Source organism: Gopherus flavomarginatus, chromosome 1 (assembly GCF_025201925.1).
Source record: "Gopherus flavomarginatus isolate rGopFla2 chromosome 1, rGopFla2.mat.asm, whole genome shotgun sequence".
In the NCBI taxonomy this organism is placed as follows: Eukaryota; Metazoa; Chordata; order Testudines; family Testudinidae; genus Gopherus; species Gopherus flavomarginatus.
In genome coordinates, this window is record NC_066617.1 from 202,225,907 (window position 1) to 202,252,382 (window position 26,476).

The window sequence follows — 26,476 nt, forward strand, 5'->3', positions numbered from 1 at the left end:
AACAACATTATAGAGAAACATTGCATAACTTTAAATAGAGCATGTTCTGTAATTGAGCAGGGACGTAAGATTGAAAAAAAGTTAAGCGAGAGGACATTAAGTGGGGAGTTACTGTATTGGGGGAACAACAGGTGTATTCAGCACATTATTCTATCTTAGCAGCATTCCCACTGATTTTTATAGTTTGACAATTGCTGTTTTTAAAAAATTACATATTTTAGTGCTCATTAAAGTTTCTGGATTGACATCATCCATATTGAAGACTACCTTAAAGGTAAGTTTAAAACAGCATTTATATAAGTTTTCCCACACTGCCAATGTGCCTCAGTACTTCTGTGGAGGAACTAGACCTAGATGGGTAGTTCAGTCTCTACACCAGGGATCGGCAGCCTTTGGCACGTGGCCCGCCAGGGTAAGCACCCTGGAGGGCAGGGCTAATTTGTTTACCTGCCGCGTCTGCAGGTTCGGCCGATCACAGCTCCCACTGGCCATGGTTTGCCGCTCCAGGCCAATGGGGGCTGCGGGAAGCAATATGAGCCAGGATCGGCTGAACCTGTGGACGTGGCATGTAAATAAACTGGCCCAACCCGCCAGGGGGTTTGTCAAAGGTTGCCAATCCCTGTTCTACATGTTGGCCTGTATACTTAAGGGATTAAATCTTGACCCCATTGAAGTCAATGGTAAAACTTCCACTGACTTCAGTTGGTCCATGATATCACCCAGAAGGCCAACACTGTTGCCAATCAATACCGTGTGTAATGCTGTATTTTTGTCACCTGAATACCTGTATGCTGGAAACTAGACTGAGGCCACCAATTATGAGTGGCTGTTAGAGACATAATTCATATGTTTTGTTTTTTCCCATAGGACTCCGAAATAAGTACAGTGACTGGCTTTTCACAGTCTGATGGCTGATCGAGTGCTTGTGATTGGCAGTGGAGGCAGAGAGCACGCTCTGGCCTGGAAATTGGCACAATCTCCACATGTAAAACAAGTGCTAGTTGCTCCAGGAAATGCAGGAACAGCCAATAATGGAAAGATTTCAAATTCAGGTAATAGAAAGCAAATAAATGATATTTCAAGCTGTGCACGTATATAGATGTGTGAATATAAACAAAAACTGTTCAATATTATATGTTGAATCAATAGAAATTAACAGTGTCTTATTCTTTTCCACAAAAGATACCACAAATTATACCACATGTAAATAATTTTTGCTGTTTTTTTTTTTGAATTGTCAGATTATTTTATAAAACACTCCTGGGGGCATTCTGCGTATGCACAGCATTTATGTCCCCCGCAGATTTCTTTGCTTCGCCATAGAAAAATGACTTTCTGACAGGGAAGCAAAGGGAAGCCACAGTGGTCATGCAACCCTGCCCAGCAGTATGTTTCAGGTACCTAGGGCAGTTGGCAGAGACATAAATCACCGTGGGGCAGGAGACGGGACTGGGGAAGAGCTGGCTGGTGGCTCCCACCCTGTGCTGGGCTCAGCTGTTAGTCACAGCTGGGCTGGAGAGGATGGGACTTCCTCTTCCCCTGTATGGCATCTGGGGCTGGGTCAGACCCCCCCAGATTTCTCCCCCGGTTGCAGAAAATTCTGCAAAAACTCCTGCCCGCCCCCCTCCACTTCCTTCACTCATCATTCCTCAGCTGCAGGGGGAGAGAGTCCTGTACAGAGAGCTGCTCCCCCATCCACTCAACCCCTGTGCATCCAAATCCCCTCATACTCAAACCCTTCTGCTGAGCCTCACTCCCTCACACTCAGTACTCCCCCAATAAGCCCCACTCTCCATGAACCTGGACCATCCCGACAAGCCACCAGCACTCGGATCCCTACTCCACCGAGCCCCAACTCACTGCACCTGGATCTCTACCGCATTGAGTCCCACTCTCCCAGCATCTGAACTCCCCACCGAGCTCTGTCCCCCCCCACACACACACACCTGGATCTCCCCCACTGATCCCAAACCACCTTTCACCTGGACACCCCGCAGATACCCATTAATGTTTCATCCAGAACCCCCAACAAGTCCCTGTGCATCCAGATCCCCCCCGACCATATCCCCCCACTGAGCCGTCCACACCCAGATTGCCCACACAGAACCCTCTCAACCCTAAGCCCCTCCACACTTGGATCCTGCCTTGCTGAGCCTGCCTGCCCACACAGGGACCCTGAGGTGTTTCTGGGGCAAGCATGGTCCTTGCGCTGTGTCAGGACTGGGTGCAACCTCACCACTGAGTCCGTGTCCTGGGGGGGGAAGCTGCAGAGTGATTTCCTATCTCTGTGCAGCCAGTGGCCTATGCTTCCCAGTGCCATGCTGGAGCCTCCACATTTACTTTATAAATAAAATTTGCAGAATTTTAAAATATCGTATACAGAATTTTAAATGTTTGGGGCAGAATTTTTACTTTTTGGTGCAGAATGCCCTCAGGAGTAAACCCTGTATCACATGTGTTTTGATATAGTGTCAGGAATTAAAGTAAACAACACATGAGACTTGAGGACAGCTGGGTCTAAATGAATACTCACCACTCCCAAAAACAAATACAAAGGTCCAAAAATTAACGGAGTGAAACTGATAAATCTATCAAATTCACAATGTATTTTAGGTTCTACCTTCTTCAGTGGTAAAGGATTTACTTCACTGTCACTGAATCTAACCAATATGTGCTTTAATGCTTGATTATGTGAGAATAGTTTATCTTGCCATTGTTCCTAAAGTACAGATCAATGAGAATCTTTCTGCTGATTTCAGTGGTCACTGGATCAGGCTCATGATTTACTCCTGGGGGAATTCTGCACCAAAAAAGTAAAAGTTCTGCACACAATATTTGAAAATTCTGCATATTTTATTTGTCAAAATAACACAATATAATCATGCCAGTTACAATTATTTTGGTAATTTTTTCAAAATATCTGTCAGCAAGTATGTCTAACAATACAGACAAAAAAAAGATTCTGTTTTGTTTTGGGGTTTTTGTTTTTTTGACAAATAGATTCCTCACGAGGCATATTAATACTGAACTTTGTGTAATTCATTTAAATGACAATACAGAATTGTATTTCCTGCACCTGTCAGAAGCAATGCAAAGACTTGGGGGAGTCAGGGGTATTGGGGGAGCAGAGGGAGAGGGAAGGAGCATAGTGGTGTGGGTGGAAGGTTTTGCTTTGAGAGGGGGATTGTTAGGGTGTTGGGAAGCCGCCCCCATGCAGATCCTGGCTGACCCCAAGCCTCTCCCATTCAGTCAGGCACATCTACCCCTTTCCCCACACCCCTCATCTCCATGGGTCTCTGCGGCTCCTCTCCACCATCCCCAGGCTCAACATTGTCACCCACAAGCTCCTGAGCCCATGCTCTAGTCTGTCCTCCTGAGTAGCCATTCTGAACCGCAGGCTGTGTCCCCCACCACCCCCACAGCCCTGTGTGCCCCACTGTATCCTAACCTGGCTCTGCGTACAGAGTGCTGTGATGAACTTTTACTCCTGGGGGAATTCTACAGCACTGGGTATAGAATTTTGCATTTTCCTGCATAAAATACATTTTGCCTAAGAAGTGCTGCAGTTCCATCTTCTGCCCATCAGAGGCAGCTCTGGTGCTAGAACACCTTTTTATTTTTAAAATGTGCTAGTCCATTTGTATAAACATGTTTTTAAAGTGTGTTTACTTGGACTACCCAAAATAAACATAGCGTAATTAATATTTAATGACTGTATATTTATCAGATATTGTGCATAACCTTCAGTTACCTATTCTGGACTCTGTTTATAGTTCTATTTCAGTTTTGATAATGTCTGTAAGGACTTAACACCCTTTAAGTCAGCTCTCCTTTTGCCTATAATATCCTATTCCAACACTGTATTGTCACTGTTTGGGGGTGGAATTATAAACTCCTGTCTTTGATTCAGTGTACAAGTGTTTTATACTTGTAACTTAATTATATATCTTTATTCTTTTCAGCTGTGTTAGTCAGCAATCATACTATCCTTGCCCAGTTCTGCAAAGACCATAACATTGGACTTGTGGTAGTTGGACCAGAGGCTCTCTTGGGAGCTGGTAAGGTTAGAATAAATTCTCTTGTTAGAAAAAGCCAAATGCCTTGAATTTATCTTAAAAGAAAAATAATCATATTGAAGTTTTAAACTGTATTCTACCTTAATTTAACTGAACTGTAAGAATATTCTAGGTTTTTTTCTATACTGTACATATGAGATCATTTTATGTCTAATTTTTGCTTCATTGCTGTGTACATGTTAGACATCATGTGGGAAATGTAAAGTAACTGGATGGTCTCACTACAAGGCTTGTAAAATAAGATTAAAGGTCTCTTGAAACCAAATGATGAAACAGGTAGCTTAATCCATTTGTAAAATAACACTTTGAGAATTAAACTGTTCACTATAGCAAAGGACGTAGCAGGCTGCTTAGATGGTGCTTTGGGAGGTACTTAAGAACATAAGGACGGCCCTACTGGGTCAGACCAATGGTCCATCTAGCCCAGTATCCTGTCTTCTGACAGGGGCCAATGTCAGGTGCTTCAGAGGGAATGAACAGAACAGGTAATTAACAAGAGATCCATCTCCTGTCTCCCATTCCCAGCTTCTGGCTAACAGGGGTAAGGACACCATCCCTTCCCATCCTGGCTAATAGCCTTTGATGGAATCTATTCTCCATGAACGTATCTAGTTCTTTTTTGCCTCTATGCAAAATGACATCTTGAATTCTGAATGCAGATCTGGTTGCTCCATCTCAAAAAAGATATATTGGAATTGGAGAAAGAACAGAAAAGGGTAACAAAAATGATTAGGGACTTTTCAGCTTGGCAAAGAGATTGCTAAGGGGGGATATGATAGAAGTCTATAAAGTCATGACTGGTGTGGAGAAAGTAAATAAGGAAGTGTTATTTACTCCTCATAACAGAACAACTAGGGGGCACCAAATGAAATGTAGGCTTCCATGCTAACAGCACCCTGAATATTTTCAAATGAGGGATGAGAAAAAAAATAAAATGGTAATAAAGCACACAAACCTATCAGTAATGTAAAGATATGATAGAATAACTGCCTTCACCAAACAAGGACACTCCACTAGAGAAATAGATTGCATTATGGAATGGTCACCCAAATACCCTGAGAGAACCTGATTCAATTCAGAATAAAAGAACTCTCCAACACACCCTCCTAGTTGTCACCTACCACCCCAAAATGGCACACACAGGGGGTATCATTAAACAATTACAGCTTATACTTGATGGGGATCACATCCTGAAAGAAATCTTTCCTGAACCCCCTCTTCTGGCCTTCAAACAATCCCCCAGCCTTTCCAAGCTCATTGTCAAAAGCAAGCTCCCCACAGATCAGGACACTCCGACTCAAAGCAGCACCAGACCCTGGCATAACAACAGATATAAAACCTGCAGACATATGTCCACTGCTAGGATGATCAACTCCCAGCACAATGCCCTTTTCAAGATCCATTGGTCCTACACATGCCTCTCAAAATATGTAATGTACCTTATCCAGCACACTAAATGCCCCAATAACAACTGAGTGGGTGAAACCAGACAGCACTATGCCTTGAATTCACACAGAAAAATGACAAAAGACAAAAATACTGTGTCACCTGTGGGTGAACACTTTTCATGAAATGACCACTCCATATCTGACCTCTAGTTCTCATCCTCAGAGGAAACCTGCACAACATCTTCAAAAGACGAGCCTGGGAGCTTAAATTCATAACATTGCTAGTATCAGAGGGATAGCCATGTTAGTCTGGATCTGTAAAAGCAGCAAAGAGTCCTGTGGCACCTTATAGACTAACAGACGTATTGGAGCATGAGCTTTCGTGAGTGAACACCCACTTCATCGGATGCATCAGGACTCTTTGCTGCTATAACATTGCTAGACACTAAAAGTTATGGTCTTAATACAGAAACTGGATTTATAGCTTATTACAACAATGTATAACCCATTAACCACCCTCTCCCTTTTTTTTTTGTCCTATGACTGGAGAGTTAACAGGCCACTTCACCTTGAATGGTCTCTTAGAGAGTGTGTTAACTACTTATGCTAAACAATCTGTCCCACCTTGTATTTACTTCTGACACTCTTGAATACCTTTCCCAAACCTGAAGAAGAGCTCTGTATAGGCTCGAAAGCTTGTCGCTCTCTCTCCAGCAGAAGTTGGTCAAATAAAAGATGTTACCTCACTCACCTTTTTTCTATTATAGCAGTGGTTTTCAACCCCTTTTTTTTTTTTCATTTGTGGACCTCTAAAACATTTTGAATGGAGGTATGGAAATATTAGACAAAGTCTGCAGACCCCCAGGGGTCTGCAGACCATAGGTTGAAAACCATGGTCTTATAGAATAAAAAGGCCATCTTAGGTAGACATCTGAATATTTGAGTGCATTTATCTTTTGGCACTTTTCAATTACTAGGAATTGTGGATGACTTGATGTCAGCTGGAGTTAGATGTTTTGGTCCCTCAGCCAAGGCAGCTCAGCTAGAGACCAATACAAGCTTTGCCAAAGCCTTTCTGGATTGTCATGGGATCCCAACAGCAAGAGGGAAAGCATTTGCCGATCCTCAAGAAGCTTGTAGCTTTATTACCAGGTAAACCATCCGTCACTTGAAGCTTATTCACTTTTTGAAGTATCTTGTATATTTGTTCTTACCCATGGGTGGCAAGTATAATAGACCAGGAAAGACTAAACCTCCCCTGGCAGAGCCGCTGCTGCGGGACAGTGTGTTGTGGGTTTTTGCTTATTATTATGCGCTATGCAGGTTTCAGGGCAGCTGAGGCAGCGGTATTTGCTACTCAGTTTCCTGGGTTCATCAATAATCTCCCTGGACTCCAGAGCGATTACTGATGAACCCGGGAAGCTGAATAGCAGATACTGCCTCCTCAACTGCCCCGAACCTGCATAGCACATATAAAAAGCTCAGCATTCACCTGCTGGGTGTCTGAAGGTCTCAGGAGACGAGGCACACTGCCTTTCCCATTCTCCAGCTCGGGTTGGTCAGCCAGCACAGCAAGGGCCAGCCCGGGTCTCCTCCGTTTGTGATAGGAGTGGATTGGGGTTCCGTCGGCCCAGGGCTTCTCCGGCCATGGGAGGAGGGGCGCAGGGCTCCTGCTGTGGGGAAGCGGGGCTTCATCTGGAAGGGGTTGGGCCATGGGACTAGCCTCCCCAATGTATGTGGAGGGTCCTCCCACCGCCCATGGTCCTACCTCATGATATTTTCTTTTACTTGTTGATACTTTATTAGCTACTAGTTGTCATTAAGATGCTTTAATAATCAAAGACAAGGGTAGCTATTGGGCAACTGTGATGGCACTGAGGGCCACAATGGCAGTTTTTCAAGTTTCAGCTCAGAGATCATAGAGGTTTTTCTCTGTTAAACTACATAAGGATAACAGTTGGCCATCCATGATAAGAGAAAAAACTGATCTAAGAAAAATAACATTGTATTTAACTAAAGTTTTCTTCAGCTATTTCATATATGGATCAGGCTATCCTGTGCGCAATCACAGATGACTATGTTATTCCTGGAGCACTATGAAAGGATACACATACTCACAGCTGAAGCTTAACTCCTTACTCATTTAAGGCTAGATTGCATATTCCTTACTCATGTTGGTGAGCAGTGACTCTAAGTAGTCCCACTGAAGTCTGTAGGATTCTTTAGGGGAGTGACTCTCAGTTGTGAAAGGGGTTCACAATCTGGCCTTGAGTAGTGATGCTCCATTACCATAGTGCAATTGACCACAGAAGAAAGCTACGGCTGTACAACTGTTCTGTCCTACAGCCATGCATTGGGTCCACAAATTGTGTTTTCTCTTACGTCGGGTCTTACATATGGTACTATCAATGAGAACAGGCATTTAAAAATAAAATCTTTCTTCATACTAATTTTGCTCAAACAAGTTCTACTACACTATTTTCTATTACAGTTGTGCTAAGGAACTTTAATATGTAAACAATAAAAGAACCTACAACACAAAGAAGAAAAGCAATCGCAGATCGGCATGCCATGCACTGCAGAATATGAGCTTTTTTGCTTGCTCCTGCTCCTATTGAAATCAAGAATTGGGCTTTGTGTCAGTGGATTAAAATATGAAAAAGAAAACATGCTATATCAGAAAATGTGTGTCTGTTTGCATGCTGGTGTTATGAATAATCTGTTCAAATATTCCATTTAGTTTTGCTATCCAATATCTGAGGGAGGAGGAAAGATGTATAAAATGTGATTAAACTATCTTTCGGAATTGGATAATAAATCATTTGATGCTCAAAGAATACATGCTATAATGTCGAGTAAAATACACCATATTCCTCATGTAACAAAGTAGCAGAATCCCTGCTTTAAGTGCAAAACTCAGCATTAATTATGACTGTGACCTGCACAGTGAGCAAATGTCAGAGCCCACACTAGTCCTCAGGAGTTCCTGGTTACCAGTCCTGTGCTTAGGCCACAAGACCATATTAAGTCTATCTGAAAATATGACATGTAAGATTGGCACAAGCAGGTACATTTTAATGTATTATTCCTCAGAAAAAGGGGAAAATTTTAGAAGTGTTCAGCTTAGAAATGTACCTTTTAGATGATGCACTGGAGATGTCTGATCCTGACTCTAATGTGCCCTGCCATCACTTATAGCACAGACTTTCCTGCACTGGTTATAAAGGCTAGTGGCCAAGCTGCTAGAAAAGAAATAATTATTGCAGCCAGCAAAGAGGAAGCCTGCAGAGCTGTGCAAGAGATTTTGCAGGTAAGCTACACTTTGTTTAATTACTGTGAGGTCTGATTCTCATTGCTCGGTGACCTGGAATAAATGAATTTGGGGATTTCACTCAATTCTAGGCCAGGCAGACAAGTGTTTTTCATCACCAAACCCACCACTTTGTTTGCCTGAGAGCTGAATGGACCTTGAAACTGAATTATTTTCTTAACCTAAGGAGGTCCCTCCAGCTCAGGGCTGGTGTACTGGGAAGCTTACTCTGCTGCTATCTATGCTGTATCTGTTCTCTGGGTAAAAGGAAGGCTTCAGTCGCCAAAACTGTCTGTTTCTTGTGACTGTGGGCCAATTTCCTGATGCCTTGCCCAGGCACATATCTGGGCAGAGTTCCTCTGGGCGGCATCTATTGATTCTTTTGACCCTTTCTCATGGCAATGGGTGTTGACCAGTGTTCTTTGCTCAGTTTCCCCCTCTAGATCCCTCATTTTGTATGTAATCAGTTAAGTTCTGGGTTGTGTGATGACTTTCTGATCTGAGGGGGATGGTCTTTTCATTGCTCTGGTTGTCTCTGCACAGAATCCCAGGATTAATATAAACTGGCTCTTTTCATATACTTTGTCTTTCCTTCTCTTTGCAATGCTTTTCTTTTCTAAAGAGAAGACATGATCTAACTGATGGATGTCACAGCTAATAACTAAAGAATATTTTTGCAGGATAAAGTGTTTGGAAAGACTGGAGAGACGGTTGTCATTGAAGAACTTCTCGAAGGGGAAGAGCTATCTGTATGTTCAGTTTTGGCTCAATAGTTTGGTCACAAATCCTTTTATGCACTTGTATTGTTACACTTTTTGCCTAAAAGCATGAATTCTTCATTTTAACTAGTCTGTGTTTTATATGGCAACCACATAAATATGTAAGACATGGAGTCTGATGTCAAGTTAATTAATATATATTCTCAGTACAACTCTATTCTATGTTAACCATAAATACGCAGTAACTGTGATCTGTGGGGGTGAATTGATTCTCTAGAGGAGAAAGAAAGAGTTTGCTGATTTTTAATATATACACTTTGCTGTAATTCTTACATTACATCCTAAATTGTTGTCCTAATGCTTAGTTCACTTTTCATATCTGTAAATAAGTTGTGGTGCCTTCCTTGCCGTAGACTATGTTACTCATCTGCAGGACAAAATTTAAGCTTACCTATATAGCACAGGTCTGGATGTTGTGCCACAGTTACAAGATGAATTCTCTACACAAGATTTTATTCCATTACCAAAGATAATCTTTTGCTCTCTTTTTAGAACCTGATCCTAGAAATATTTACACCCGTGCTTAATTTTAAGCACTTGAATGGTTCCAGTGAAGTCAGTGGGACTACTCACATGCCTAAAGATAAGCATAAATTTAAGTGGGCTTGTTGGATCAGGACCTTACTGTGCCCAGCCCTGATAGTTTGGTAAAAGGGAATTCTTATATGTGGCCCTCACCAGTCAAAACCATTGTCTCCAGAAATCTTTGTTAATACCTAACTATATAATTAAGACAGGCTACTCCTTGTAGTCAATGGAGTTACAACAGGATGAATTTGGCCCACTGTTTTCTAGTTTTGAACCTTAAATACTAATGACAGGGCTAAATCTGTGGCCTTCTGAGCTGATTTCAGTTAATACAGAACATAACCATTTGAGTACATTCTGTGTTTGTTTTCCTTTACAGTGCTTGTGCTTCACTGATGGTGTCACTGTTGCTCCCATGCCACTAGTCCAGGCCCACAAACAGTTAATGGATGGAGACCAGGGCCCAAACACTGCAGGGATGGGAGCTTATTGCCCAGTACCACAGGTGTAGTGATCTTTTGATTTTATTTTCCAAATTTACTCATGAAATGTAATTAAGCATTGATTAATTTGTTAATAAGGGCTCAATCCTGTTGCCATTATGTAAGCAAAACTCCCTGTGAAGTCAGTGCTTAGTTTGCATAAGGATATGGAGCCCCAGTCCTATTATTCATTCTTGGACTTCAGGTCTAAGTTCTGGGAAATGGTCTCCCTTGTGGCTTTTCTGTTAATTTTAGGAATGGGTGCCTCCCAAGCTGTTAGCAACTTTGGAAATGAGCATACACTTAAAACAGTGGACCTGTGTAATTCCCGACATGTCCGGAGGCTTTCTGTATCTTAAACATGACCTTAGTTAATGATTTCAGAATTGTTATATTTTTTGGTAACAAAGAATGTTTGTGACCAGCTGCTTAATGCAGTTAACATTAACCTGGAGAAGGAACACAAGCAAGAACAGGTTAAAGAATATTTAGATAAGTTAGATGTATTCAAATCAACAGGGCCTAATGACTGAGGATATTTAAGGAGCTAGCTGAAGCATTAACATTGATCTTTAAGAACCTGTGGAGGATGGGTGAGGTCCCAGAAGATTGCAGGGCAAACATCTTTCAAAAAGGTGGGGAAAGGGGGACATGGAGAATTATAGACCAGTCAGCCAAACTTTGATACCTGGGAAGATACTGAAAGAAACTATCAAACACATTTTTAAGCACCTAGAAGATAGTAGTATGATAAGTAATAACTAACAAGGATTTGTAAAGAATAGATAGTGCCAAATTAACTGAATCTCCTTCTTTGACAAGGTTATTAGCCTAGCGGATGCAGGGGAAGGAGGGGAAGTAGTAGATGTATATATTGTATCCTGATTTTAGTAAGACTTTTGACATAGTTCCAAGTGACATTCTCATTAACTACTAGGGAAATGTAGGCTAGATGAAATTACTATAAGGTGGGTGCACAAGGGTTGAAAGACCATACTCAGAGTAGCTATCATTGGTTTGCTGTCAAACTCGGGGGGCATATCGAGTAGGGTGCTGCAGGAGTCTGTTCTGGGTCCAGTACTATGTTTATAAAATTTGTGGATGACCCCAAGCTGGGTGGGCTTCTGTAAGCATTTTGGAGGCCAGGGTTGTAATTCAAAATGACCTTGACAAACTAGAGAATTGGTCTGAAATCCGCAAGGTGAAATTCAGTAAAGACAAGTGCAAAGTGCTACACTTAGGAAGGACAAATCAAATGCATAACTGCAAAATGGGGAATAACTGGCTAGTTAGAGGGTAGTACTGCTGAAAAGGATCTGGAGGTTATTGTTGATTCATATTCAATTTGTGATCTATTAATAACATTCTTGGGTGTATTAACAGGAGTGTTGTAGGTAAGATAAGGGAGGTAATTGTCCTGCTCTGCTCAGTACTCCTGAGGCCTGCCTGGAGTTCTGTATACAGTTCTGGGCATAGGCGCCAAGGATGCTTAGCACTCACTGGCAGCCAACCTCCCACCTATTCCTCCTCCAAGCGCCTCCTGCCGATCAACTCCTGCCCCTCCCTCCCAGTGCTTTCTGCCTTCCGCTATCAACTGTTCCGTGGTGTGCAGGAGGCACTGGGGGTGGGGGGCAGGAGGAGAAGCGGGGATGGGACATGCTTAGGGAAGGGAGCAGGAGGAGGTGGGGTGCAGGTGGGATGGAGGTGGAGCCTGGGGGGAAAGGGTGAAGTGGGGATGGAGCCTGGAGCAGAGGTAGGAACTTGGGGAAAGGGGGGGGGTCTGGGGCTGAGTCGGGGTTGAGCATCCCCGGGGAAAGGAAGAAGCTGGTCCTTGTGGTTCTGGGGCTACATTTCAGGAAAAGATGTGGGCAAATTGGAGAGCGTTTAGAGGAGAGCAACAACAATAATAAAAGGTGTACAAAACCTGACCTATATGGAAATTTAAAAAAAAACTTGGCATACTTAGTCTTGAGAAAGAAGACTGAGAGGAGACCTGGTAAGTCTTAAAATATGTTAAGGGTTTTTATAAAGAGGACTGTGATCATGTGTTTTTCATGTCCACTAAAGGCAGGAGAAGAAGCAATGGGCTTAATCTGTAGCAAGGAAGACTTAAGGAAGACTAGGAAAAACTTTCTTTATAAGGGTAGTTAAGTATTGGAATAGGTTACTGAGGGAGGTTTTCGAATCCCTATCATTTGAGGTTTTTAAGTATAGGTTAGACCAGGGGTTCTCAGACTGTGGGTTGGGACCCCAAAGTGGGTCACGACTCTGTTTTAATGGGGTCACCAGGGCTGGTTTAGACTTGCTGGGGCCTGGAGCTAAAGCCAAAGTCTGATTCCCACCGCCTTGGACCAAAGCCCAAGCCCTGGGTGGTGGGGCTCAGGTTATAGGCCCCCTGCCAGGGGTTGAAGGCTTTAGGCTTCAGCTTTGCCTCCACCCCCACCCCACCAAGAGTGGTGGGGCTCAGGCTTTGGCTTTGGGCCCCCTCAGCCTTGGGCAGTGGGGCTTGGGTGGGCTCAGGCTTCAGTTCCCCCTCCTGGGGGTCATGTAGTAATTTTTGTTGTCAGAAGAGGGTTGCGGTACAATGAAGTTTGAGAACCCCTGGGTTAGACAAACATCTGTCAGGGATAGTCTAGGTATACTTGAACCTGCCTCAATTCAAAGCGCTGGACTCAATGACTTCTTAAGATCCTGCAGAAATAACAAAATATGTTGGGTGAAAATCGGCATATAGCAAGAGAATGTTATGGTTTTCAGGAAAAAAAGACAGTGTTGAAAAGAAATGTCGTGCGATAGATCTTTAACCAGAGAAAGAGCTTTTTAATAAATAATATCTTGGTGTTATCTTAATACATTTTCACTGTAATTTAAATTCAGGCACTTCTTCTGAAAACATGACAACTTAACTGGTACAAAATAAATGGGTTATGTTCAGTGCTTTTTAAGAGATGAGATGAATTAATTATAAGAGGAAACTTACCACAAAAGGCTTATGCCAGGGGTAGGCAACCTATGGCATGGGTGCCGAAGGTGGCACACGAGCTGATTTTCAGTGGCACTCACACTGCCTGGGTCCTGGCCACCGGTCTGGGAGGCTCTGCATTTTAATTTAATTTTAAGTGAAGCTTCTTAAACATTTTAAACTTTATTTACTTTACATACAACAATAGTTTAGTTCGAAAAACATTAAAATGTATTACTGGCATGCGAGACCTTAAATTAGAGTGAATAAATGAAAACTCGGCACAGCACTTCTGAAAGGTTGCTGACCCCTGGCTTACGCTCTCAAATTTGGAATTGCTCATCAGATTCCTGAAGCTCTTCTAGAGAAAATTAAAGACTCTATCCTGCAACCTATTGTTGATGGTATGAGACAAGAGGGAACAACATATGTAGGTAAGTGCTAACCTGAATGGCAGAGTAAGGATATGCCAATTAATTCTATTGAATAACGTTTGAACTCCAAATTATCTCCATCAAAGAAGAATGCACTAGTTTCCCATGCTATTTTAAATCTCCCCAGCATTGTATATATCTCTTCCTTTGAGAGAAACATCATCATTTCTACTCTGGATGAGATTTCAGGAGTTTTATTGTGCTTGCTTTTTTTCTCATAGTTGGAGAAGTGGAGGGACTATGAATTTCTGAGCTATAAAACAGAAATACCAACTGGATTGTGAGGGACTTGTTAGTTGCATTGAACAGTAGGGAAACCTGCATTGATTTGATCAGTCACTTTCCTCAAAGGGAGAGAACTGAACTATAGTAGTCAAAAGATATTGAAGTTTTTCTTTTTTACAAAACTAAATTTCTAGTTGATCCCTGTGTATTATACCAGATGGAGATGGATGACCCTTAACTCTGCATGTTCGTTTTATTAAATTAAGCTGTACAGTTCACACCTACATTCAATAATGAAAGTTTTCTTCGGTACTGTACAGAAATTAATTTGAAAAAAGGGATGATGCTATATGAAAGCACTGTCAGCCATCTCTTCATGCCAGTGGGTGCACTTGCCATCAAAAGCATCAGGATCATGTATGTAGGAAAGTGGAGCCCAATCCTGCAAAGCGCTACGTTTCTCTTATTTACTAAATCAATAGGTGGTGAAAATGCTCAGTACCATGTTAGAGGCACTTGCAAGGTTGACTCTTTCATCCATATCATTCTCTAAATCTGTACTCAGGAACCTAGCAACGAAGGATTCATTTCAGATCACTATATGTTTGTACATATTGTTGCAAGTTTTACTGATAATGATTTTAGTTACTGTTTGGTTAAATAATTTTAGATTTTGTTTGTTAATGAAAATTATTGGCAGTGGATTTTTGGTTGGGACTTTTGTCTTGTAATACTGAATAAAAAATACAGAAACTACTATGCATTGCAATATGCCATGGAGACTTCACTTAACTATGCATAGGCTTGGAAAGATTAGATTTTTATCAGTAAATGATGGTAAACATCAGTGTTGCTGTACACACAAACTGATGAGAAAATATTGTCATAGGGTATAATTGAAATTTACATATAGGCAAAGTAAGTAAAATGCTGCTTGAGAACCCATTAGAGCAGGAGTAGGCAACCTATGGCACGCCCAGGGCTGGCTCCAGGCCACAACGCGCCAAGCGCGTGCTTGGGACGACACGCTGCGGGAGGCGCTCTGCCTGTTGCTGGGAGGGCGGCAGGCGGCTCCGGTGGACCTGCTGCAGGTGTGGCTGCAAACAGTCCGCTGGTCCCCCAGCTCCGGTGGACCTCCCGCAGACACACCTGCAGCAGCTCCACCGGAGCCGCAGGACCAGCTGACAGTCCGCAGAAACACCTGCGGGAGGTCCACCGGAGCCGCGGGACCGGCAAGCGGCAGAGCACCCCCCGCGGCGTGCCGCCGTGCTTGGGGCGGCGAAATTGCTAGAGCCGGCCCTGGGCACGCCTGCCGCCTTCGGCATGCAAGCTGATTTTCAGTGGCACTCACACTGCTCAGGTCCTGGTCACCGGTCCGGAGGGCTCTGTGTTTTAATTTAATTTTAAATGAAGCTTCTTAACCATTTTAAAAACCTTTATTTATTTTACATACAACAATAGTTTAGTTATATATTACAGACTTATAGAAACAGACCTTCTAAACACGTTAAAATGTATTACTGGCACACGAAACCTTAAATTAGAGTGAATAATTGAAGATTCAGCACACCACTTCTGAAAGGTTGCCGACCCCTGCATTAGAGTTTGATTTAAGGACATTCACTTTGTATATATTGGCGTGAGGTTGACAACTTGTGTTTTAACAGTTATAAAGCTTTAACTTTTTGAATCTCAGCATCTTCTGTCATTAAATAATTGTCTGATCCCACCCATAATTTCTCACAACATTGAAAATGCAAATAGATTAACATTTATTTTCAAGGTTTTTTACCTTCTTTGTTGAAATTATAAAAAATAAAACTGAATTCTGCTGAGCCTGGCTGTACAATGCAACATACATAAACAGAAGTCTCCCCTGTACAGGAGGCAGGGCCAGCTCCAGGTTTTTTGCCACCCTAAGCGGCGAAGGGGGAAAAAAAAAAGATAAAGCCGTGATCGGCGGCACTTCAGCAGCACCTCTACCGCGCCACTTCATTCTTCGGCGGCAATTCAGCAGCCGGGGGTCCTTCCCTCCGAGATGAACCAAGGGACTTGCCGCCGAAGACCCGGACATGCCGCCCCTTTCTATTGGCTGCCCCAAGCACCTGCTTCCTGCACTGGTGCCTGGAGCTGGCCCTGACAGGAGGTATTCTTTGGGAGCTATTTGTGCATTTTTCAAGGCCCCTTTATACCTTCAGAGTGTCTGCAATTAATGGGCTTTGTCAGAGAGCAGAACCTTCCCCTGTGTGTTTAGACTCTAGAGACATTCAAATGTTTCTGAACCAGCTCTATACTTCCCTGGTATCTTCAGTAATCTATGACAGAATATATTTGTTATGGCATTGCTATGCAGTTTGCTGGATTTTTATGGGATTTTTAAAGGATTGTCATAGAATACAAACACTTTGCAGAACCCAGGTGCAGATACCCTACAGTTTACCTAAGTTTATTGCACATTTCAGTTTGTTGCTTTTAAAGAAAGTGAACAAACCTTTTTGAACTAGCTTGTATAGTTCTGCTTTCTGTTCAGGTGTGCTGCAAACAGGATTAATGCGTACTAAAGATGATGTGAAAATTATAAACTTTACCTGCCACTTTGGTGATCCACAGTGTCAGGTGAGTGAGAGATGTTGGAAACCTAAATATGCTCCATGTTCCATACCAGAATCTAATAACTTGCTACTAATATAATTTACATAATTTAACAGGATGTGTATCATATCTACCACAAATATGGAAATCTACAAAAGAGCAACTTAGAGAATGTAACAGTAACTGTTAGAAATTTGCTTGTTAGCGTTTATTTTCTGTGAAATGTTCATTGACTTAGTTTGCGATTGAAGTTATTGCTCAAATTCTGATTTTCTGAGTAGTAAAGGAGCCCAGACAAATTTGTGCTAAGTAGTATCATACTTGGTCTCTACAGGTGATGGTTGCTTTCTGCCTGTTGCTAATAATGATGGATGAAATTTTCTTTGTGATAGTAAATTTGCCAAAAATGTGTGTTTGGTATACTGAAACTATCTGAATTCATGTTGAATTCCGTGAATAGTTCAGCTGAAAAAACCCTGAAAATAAAATTCTTGGAAATGTCAAAATGGTTTGTTTAGAAAATGTCAAAATGAGCTGTTTAGACAATGTAGTTTTGAAACAAATGTCAAAACAAAATGTTTTGATACACACAGTTTTTTTTAAAAAATAGCCAATTTTTTTGTTTGTTTTCAGACTCTTTTTGTCCAGCCACTAAACATAAAAATTATTTGCTCAGCTCTAGTGTCTGGGATTAATTGCTGCAAATTAATGTTCACTGCTTTTTTTCCAAATCTGCAAATGTAGCAAAATATTTCTCGTTCTCCAACACATTTTTTGCTCACTACGGTGGGCTTTATGTGAGTTTTAATTTTTGAAGAAAAGGTTAATAAGTCTTTGACATTTCAACAGTTAACAAAAGCCATTTGACTAAATTGTTTAGCATACTTTTGCAGGTAATTCTTCCACTACTTACAAATGACTTTTATGAAGTGATTCAAGCAACAATTGATGGCAAGCTCTGCAGCTGCATGCCAGCTTGGTCAGAAAACCGTACTGCTGTGTCTGTGGTTATGGCAAGTGAAGGGTACCCAGGAGAATATGTCAAAGGCATGGAGGTAACAGGTAACTTTCTTTGCTTTTCTTTTTTTTTAATTCCAGACCAGGACTACTGCAAGGCGCCCAGTGAGTTTGATTTAGCAGAAAGTCATATTGTTACTGTTCCTGAGAAGGTGCATGGAGGAAAGGAATCTTCTTTCATCACTCCTTGCACCGTGCATGGGGGACAGTCATTGTCAAGGAAATGTAGGTTTACACACCTGTCCAAAGTACCCCAGAGGCTAGAAGTTTCAGACAGCACTCTCTAAGGACCAGACTGTGGCTTGGAGTTGGGATGAGAAGAGGGCTCTAGTGCAGCGGTTTTCAAACTGGGTCGCGACCCAGTACTGGGTCACAGAATGTAAGGCACTGGGTCATAGCGGCTCTGGTCAGCACCGCCAACCGACCAGGCCATTAAAAGTCTTGTTGGTGGTGCTGCCTGGCTAAGGCAGGCTAGTCCCTACCTGTTCTGACATCATGCTGTGCCCTGGAAGCAGCCAGCAGCAGGTCCGGCTCCTAGGTGGGGGGGCCATGGGGCACCACGCTTTGCCCCTGCCCCGAGCACTGGCTCCAGACTCCCAATGGTCTGTTCCTGGCCAATGGGAGCTGAGGGGGATGGTGCCTATGGGCAAGAGCTGCGTGGAGCCGCTTGTGCACCTCCATCTAGGAGCTGATCTTGTTGCTGACTGCTTCTGCAGCGCAGCATGATTTGCGGTGCCCGGACAGGCGGGAAGCCTGCCTCTGCACCACTGACCAGGAGCCACTGAAGGTAAGCCCGCACCCCGACCCTATCCCCCAATTCCCTGCCCAGACCCTGAGCCCCTCTCAAACCCAGAGCCCCCTCCTGTACCTCAAGCCCCTCATCCCCAGCCCCACCCCAGAGCCTGCATCCCTAGCCCAGAGTCCTGACCCCCTCCCACACCCCAATTCCCTGCACCAGCCCTGAGCCACCCCCAAACCCGGAGCTCCCTCCTGCACCCCAAGCCCCTCATCCCCAGCTCCGTTGGGTCACGGGCATCAACAATTTTCTTCAACTGGGTCACCAGGAAAAAAAGTTTGAAAACCACTGCCCTAGAGCGTTAGGAATTCCTGGTGGAATTCTGGCTGACCCATTCCGAATTCCTCCAGAGACTTTGTGGGGAGCACAAACTGGAGTGTCACCTTTTCACATGTGCTCTTGTACTAGCTGAGCTTTGCTGGCTTGTAGATACGGTGAGCCAGTTGTCTCAGCCGGACAACGCCATGCTAAAATTGGAACACCACCACCGTGGCCTGTGTAATACTGAAAATTATTAACCTTTTTAACAGGAGCAGAGTGCACTTCCCCTACACCTGTGGTTCTCAGCCAGGGGTACATGAACCCCTGGGGGTACTCAGTGTTCTTCCAGGGGCACATCAACTCATCTAGATATTTGCCTAGTTTTACAACAGGCGACATAAAAAGATCTAGCAAAGTCAGTACAAACTAAAATTTCATACGGACAATGACTTGTTTATACTGCTCTATTGTACGATACACTGAAATGTAAGTACAATATGTATATTCCAATTGATGTATTTTATAATTATATGGTAAAAATGAGAAAGTCAGCAATTTTTCAGTAACAATGGGCTGTGACACTTTTGTATTTTTGTCTGATTTTTGTAAGCAAGTAGTTTTTAAGTGAGGTGAAACTTGGGGGTACGCAAGACAAATCAGACTCTTGAAAGGGGTACAGTAGTCTGGAAAGGTTGAGAGCCACTTCCCTACACCAGATCTGGTTTGCAAGTCCGTCCTTTGCACCAGCTAGCAAGCCTGAGCAGTGCAGAGAGGAGTTCATGTTACAAAGCTCTCACTGCACCATGTGTTGCTGGAGAAATTGTCTGAGTCAGAGAATGCTGCTGTTGCATTCCCCCTCCTCATCCTTTTCCCGTGCAACCAGTGTCTTTATTTTGCTTATCCCTGTGGTGCTCTGGAGAAGTGTATATTTCAGTTATAGGAACCCTAAATCTACACGAGTAATGACAAAAAACGGTAAACACAAAGAAATCCCTGGTTAAGTTTGACGCTTTATTTGTAATCCATTGCTTAGTATATATACATGTAACCCCCTGCAACACCTAAACTCTTCAGGACAGAAGGAAATGAGAATCTTTGCATATCACAACTAGAATATGATTTCCCTGTGTGTTTTTCTGTGGCTTACACTGTATGTAGAATGTGAAAAGCATATGCCAGAATAAAATGTTATCTCTTAAAACCTTAGGCACAAGGGTTAATTTGAAATCAGAGTCATGAAGCACAGCCAACTGTACTTTGCTCTGACCTTCAGTGCAGTGCAGCCTGCATAGCAATGTGACACATTATAACTGCAGCAAGTGGAAAGGGTGTCTTTTGCTGGTAAAAACAGTTCCTAGCCTATTGTGAGATTGGGAGTTGCTATGCTGGATTTTTCTGCCTAATGATGACAGCAGCAAATTTCTCCTTCAAAAAATAACCTCAACAGTAAAACCCTCAAAATCCTTTCCTCCTGCCCCAGAAACCCCCCTTATTTTCCTAGTATGTATTGAAAGAACTTAAGGTTTTAAACTTGCTTAAACAATGACTAGGGGTGAGGAGACAACCATCTACAAGTATTTGAAGGGTGCAGATTCTATGGAGGGCGAGGAATGGTTCAGAGTGCTCTGAGCAGTATAACTTGATGTAATAGGATGAAAATTAAAATACAGGATGAATATCAAGAAAATATTCCAAACAGAGAGTTCTTCTGGTGTGCGGACTAGTATCTCAAGGGAAGCCTTGTCTCTAGAGTCATTTAACATTAGACTGGACAAGTTCTTAAAAAACATGGTGTTGAAAACATCTTGCCATGGCAGGTGGGTGAGTTTTAGAGATCCTAATGCATCTCTCTTATTCTGTGAACTGCTGCTCTTGATGGCAGACTCAGCAGGAAGGTTTAGGATGGAATGGGCATGTGAGGTGAGCTACTCTCACCCTGGAAGTGATCTTTTCAGGATACACACATCGGTGAAGAAGTCTAAGGAAGCGTGTATGGCCACTGCCTGTGCTGTATTTGTGCTATGAGGCAAAAGAAGAACTTCAGCTGCCAGCACTGTCACCAGCATTATATTTTATTTAAAATAATGAGATCTAATTTTGCTTTTATTTTTGTAGGACTTCTACAAGCGCGAGAGCTAGGGGTGAAGGTGTTCCATGCAGGCACAACCATGCAGGATGATAAAGTGGTGACTGGCGGTGGCAGAGTCCTTACAGTCACAGCTATCAAGGAGGATCTGATGTCAGCACTGGAAGAAGCCAACAAAGGAGTAGCAGCCATACGGTTCCAGGGTGCCATTTACAGAAAGGATATTGGTTATCAGGCTATAGCTTTTCTGCAGCAGTCTGTGTATGTAAGCAAGGGCACTAGCAGAAATAGATGCTTGCCTAGCCCACAGCCATTGATATTGTTCTGATCCTGTGATGAGCAACAGTGATGCAGAAAATGTCACTATAACCACAATGTGCCCCCTTTTTCCTTTCAGAGGCCTGATAAATGGCAACGTAAGTGTAGACACTATAACCAGCACTGACCCACCAACTGCAACTGGTAGTAGATCAGGTAAGGTTAGCACAGTTCTGCAAACTTCCACTATTTTGAATGAAACCTGAATTCCTCCTAAGAAATGAGCAGACGGACCTTTCCACTCAGGTGAAACGCCTGGCATTGGTATCCCTAATGAGGCGATAGCACTTGCACATGATTGAACCAGGGCTTAAGTCATCTTTACCAACGAGAATTCTCATTTTCTTCTGTCTCTTTCTTGTTTAAATCATCCGCTTAAGTTAAACAAGGGGAATGACATTCTCTTTCAGTTACCTCCGCGGCTTGAGCTTTACACACTAGACAAGGGAAACTTGTGAAAAGAGAGGTTGCTGGGAAGTGAATTGTTGGATCATCAATTTTTTAAGATAGTATGTAAGCCAATAAAGTTTGGGAACCACTGCACTAGATTACTGTAGTATAACAAACCTTGCCACTAGCTTTTTAGTAGAAAATTATGTCAGTGTCCGCTGAAGTAATGCTGTATTACCACTGGTCAAGTGTTACAGTACTTCTTGTACCAGCTTCATATATTTTTTTAGCAGAGTATGATATGCATACAGGTATCTGTGATCTTGCTAATGAACACTGAATTTTGAAGTCTGCTGTTCACACTGTACCTTTTGTTAGTAACAGTCATGTGGTTGGAGGAATGCTTTCTGTTACATAATTAGTTTTTAAAGTGGAATAAGAAAGATTATCAGCTAACAAGGGATCAGCTGGTAAATACTGGTCACCAGTGATTTTTGCTGTAGATACACTATAATTTACAAAATACTAGGCCATAAAAGTTAGTTAAAACAACATGAAATACATGATTTCAGGATCTGTACTTCATATGATTATACATGTTTCTAGTTTAGTCGATGGGACCAATAATAAGTTGTCCAAGCTGTAATGATTTTCACTAGTAACGCTTGTTGTTTGTTTTCCTTAGAGTTACCTAAAAGTTGTCCTGGGCATTTTTTGTACTTGGCAGGCAGCCATGCAGAGCTGGGAGGCTCTGCTGATCTCTTTGACTTGAAAGCATCTGGTTATGATGATCCTATCTTGGTATCTCGAACTAAAGGCATTGGAACTAAACTGCAGGTAACTGCTGGCATGCCCATACCAGAGCTTATGTTGTTTGCTGAGAATTTTAAAAACAGTACAATATATTGTACAGCGTACAACTCTGAGCATTGTAAAGGCATTGGAGGTATGTCTACGCTGGAATAAAAGACCCGCAGCTGACCTGGGTCAGCTGATCTGGGCTCAGGCTGCAGGGCTAAAAATAGCTGTGTAGATGTTTGGGCTCAGGCTGTAGCCCCGGGCTCTGGGACCCTCCCCTCTTGCTGTGTCCAAGAGCTTTGGCTCCATCCTAAGCCCAAATGTCTACAGAGCAAATTTACAGCCCCACAACCCGAGCACTGTGAGCCCAAGTCAGCAGACCCGGGCCAGGTCTGGGTGTTTAATTGCTGTGTAGACGTACCTTACAGGTCCACACTAGTCAAATGATATGAGATGCTGCTATCACACACTCATAACAAATATTCTACACCCACCACCACCTGTCTCCCTGTCACCACCACAAGTATGTTGCACTTCCTAGATTAAGCTAATTGAGACTTGCATGTATGTGCATGTATGTATTTGGGAGTAAATGAAGGTTCTAGAACAGTCATGATGATTTTTTGGCTCTTGAATGTTTCCTACTTCAAAAAATCTCACTGGGGAAACTTAGTACCACTCTTTCCTCACAACAAATCAGCAGAGGACTGTCCCAACTCTGTCTTACATTCCCTCGCTCCTGAGACTCTTCCTTGGCTGACAAGAGTTTGTGAATAATGCCCATCAATGCTGTTTGCTAGCTGAACCAGAGGGATTGTTACAGTGCAACAAAAGATGCTGAATAACTCCATAGTGCTCCCAGTCCCCACTGGTCTGGGCTGAAAGAGGCCTGGCTTTGCAAATCAAACCCAGATTTTGCATGTGAGCCTGATCCAGCACCCTTTGAAGCCAATGGGAGTCTTTACTTATGTTTTCCGCTCAAACTTTCTGTACTGAATTCTTTTGTACCGGTGTAGGTACGCAAGTGCAACTCCCCACTGTAGACAGGGCCTAACATTCAGCCCTACACAGCATTTTTTTCTGCTAGTTTCATCCAGTGTAGCTATCAGTTACCAGAGTAAGTTGCAATGATGCAGGCCCTGATTTGCATGAGTGCACCGTGTCTGCATTAGCAGTTGGCACCAGTGTTAACTGCATTGCCAGAGCTTCACCAATGTAACCAACCCATTTGTAGTTAAACTGGCATAAATTTTTTCCCTACTTTGGAGAAACCCTCAGTGACAGTTGTTATGGGAAGCAGAGATGAATGGATGCAAGCAATATGGTAATCTTAAAAAAGCATTTAAAAGTCTTTCTTGGGAAAACAAGACTTCATTGTGTGTGTTGATAAATTGTATAATTAATTGCTTGCCTATGCTTTGATTCATTATTTTGTTATGAAATATACTCAAGGCCAAATAACCAATGTCAGTCAGGTTTATTAATATGGTACAAGAAAAAGATTCTATGTGATACCAGTTTCTAAAGAGCAGTCCCATGCAGATATGTTATATTCGCCTTATGAAGAAAGCGTGCTTCCCAAGTTACACACTTCAGCTGGTATTATTTATGTGGTTTTGCAAGTTTTTCACTTCTTTACACATCACTAAAATCCAACTGTTTGCTCCAGTTCCCTAACTTGTTGTCCTGTTCCTTCGTTATTGTCATTTTGGATACTAGCATTCCAAGTATTGTACTAAGACATAGGAAACTTGTCAAAATCAAGATACATACATTAATTCTGAATGCTTACTTCAGCAAATGCAAGGTGTTATGGGATACTTAGCTGTAGTGACCAGGATTTCGGGAGAGGCCAGTTTAGGCTATATTGCTGTTGCAATATTTGTGCTAAATGTTATTGGTGTTTAATGCATACTAATATACATATGGTGCAGGAAATACATATTATTAACGTGTTGTATTTATATCTAGCCAGCATATATTAGTCAACAGTGTGACTTTTAAGATTCCATTCAAGGCCCTGCATTCCAGTGGAACAGATCCAAGTTGCTGTCAGTCACAATGAGATGGGGCTTCTTTATCATAGGCCTGGTCTACACTACGCGTTTAAACTGATTTTAGCAGCGTTAAACTGTCCACACTACGAAGCCCTTTGTATCGATATAAAGGGCTCTTTAAATCGGTTTCTGTACTCCTCCCCAACGAGAGGAGTAGCACTAAAATCGGTATTACCATATCGGATTAGGGTTAGTGTGGCCGCAAATCGATGGTATTGGCCTCCAGGCGGTATCCCACAGTGCACCACTGTGACTGCTCTGGACAGCAATCTGAACTCGGATGCATGGCCAGGTAAACAGGAAAAGCCCCTCGAACTTTTGAATTTCATTTCCTGTTTGCCCAGCATGGAGCTCTGATCAGCATGGGTGGCAATGCAGTCCCAAATCCAAAAAGAGCTCCAGCATGGACCTTACAGGAGATACTGGATCTGATCGCTGTATGGGGAGACAAATCTGTTCTATCAGAGCTCCGTTACAGAAGACAAAATGCCAAAGCATTTGAAAAATATCTCCAGGCTACACAGTGCTGCGTGACAAGCGTAATGGAAAGCCAAAGAATCAAATGGACGCTCATGGAGGGAGGGAGGGGGTACTGAGGACTCCAGCTATCCCACAGTCCACAGCAGTCTCCGAAAAATATTTACATTCTTGGCTGAGCTCCCAATGCCTGTAGGTTCAAACACATTGTCTGGCGTGGTTCAGGGAATAGCTCGACAATTTACTCCCTCCCCCCATGTGAAAGAAAAGGGAAAGAAATCGTTTCTTGACTTCTTTCAATGTCACCCTATGTCTACTGAACGCTGCTGGTAGACGTGATGCTGCAGCAGTGAAGAGCATATCTGCTCCTCTCCCCTCCCCAGTGACAGATGGTGCAGTAGGACTGCTAGCTGTCCTTGTCATCAGCCCGTGAGTGCTCCTGGCTGGCCTCAGGTGAGGCTGGCCGGGGGCGCCTGGGTAAAAATAGGAATGATTCCTGGTCATTCCCAGTAGATAGTACAGATCGGCTGGTAACCGTCCTCATCATAGCAACTGGGAGCTGAGCTCCATCAGCCCCCTCCCTTTCCTGTATAAAGAAAAGATTCTGTACTGCCTGGACTATCATAGCAGCGGGATGCTGGGCTCCTCTCCCCCGCACCGCTTAATGTCCTGCCTGGACTGTCATAGCAGCGGGAGGCTGCCTCCCCCTCATTTTATCTCACTAACAAGTCACTGTTTCTTATTCCTGCATTCTTTATTACTTCATCACACAAATGAGGGGGACACTGCCACGGTAGCCCAGGAAGGTTGGGGAGGAGGGAAGGTAACGGGTGCGGTTGTTGCACGGGCAACCCCCGTGAATGGCATGCAGCTTGTCATTTCTGCGGGATCTGACATGGAGCAGCTGTGTTCTCTGATACACTGGTTCTCTAGTACACTTGCCCCATATTCTAGGCAGGACTGACTCTATTTTTAGATACCATAAAGGAGGGATTGACTCGGGGAGTCATTCCCATTTTTGCCTTTGCGCCCCCGGCCGACCTCAGGCAGGGGCACCCATGATAGCAGCAGACAGTACAGAACGACAGATAACCGTCATCTCATTGCCAATTTACAATGGCAGCAGACGGTACAGAACAACTCATAACCATCTCTGCTATCATGCAAAAGCAAGTGAATGCTGCTGTGTAGCGCTGCAGTATCGCCTCTGTCAGCGGCATCAGGTAGACATATGGTGACAGTAAAAAAAAAAGCTGAACAGGCTCCATGGCTGCCATGCTATGGCATCTGCCAGGGCAATCCAGGGAAAAAGGGCGTGAAATGATTGTCTGCCGTTGCTTTCCCAGAGGAAGGAATGAGTGACAAAATTTACCCAGACCCACCCGCGACAATGATTTTTGCCCCATCAGCCACTGGCTCTCAACCCAGAATTCCAAGGGGCGGGGGAGACTGCGGGAACTATGGGATAGCTACGGAATAGCTACCCACAGTGCAACGCTC

At 43.2% G+C, this 26,476-nt stretch overlaps 1 protein-coding gene across 1 annotated transcript in view; it reads left to right on the forward strand.

Moving 5' to 3' along the window:
* The first annotated feature begins 907 nt into the window (after positions 1-907).
* Positions 908-26,476, forward strand: part of LOC127037440 (trifunctional purine biosynthetic protein adenosine-3-like) — a 41,880-nt gene continuing 16,311 nt past the window's right edge. The window contains exons 1-12 of the mRNA XM_050929151.1: positions 908-1,052; positions 3,963-4,058; positions 6,442-6,616; positions 8,663-8,774; positions 9,455-9,523; positions 10,461-10,586; positions 13,872-13,959; positions 16,715-16,800; positions 17,670-17,838; positions 20,966-21,197; positions 21,334-21,410; positions 22,330-22,481. Coding sequence (XP_050785108.1) covers positions 908-1,052; positions 3,963-4,058; positions 6,442-6,616; positions 8,663-8,774; positions 9,455-9,523; positions 10,461-10,586; positions 13,872-13,959; positions 16,715-16,800; positions 17,670-17,838; positions 20,966-21,197; positions 21,334-21,410; positions 22,330-22,481 — 1,527 coding nt within the window. The remainder of the gene's footprint in view (positions 1,053-3,962; positions 4,059-6,441; positions 6,617-8,662; positions 8,775-9,454; positions 9,524-10,460; positions 10,587-13,871; positions 13,960-16,714; positions 16,801-17,669; positions 17,839-20,965; positions 21,198-21,333; positions 21,411-22,329; positions 22,482-26,476) is intronic.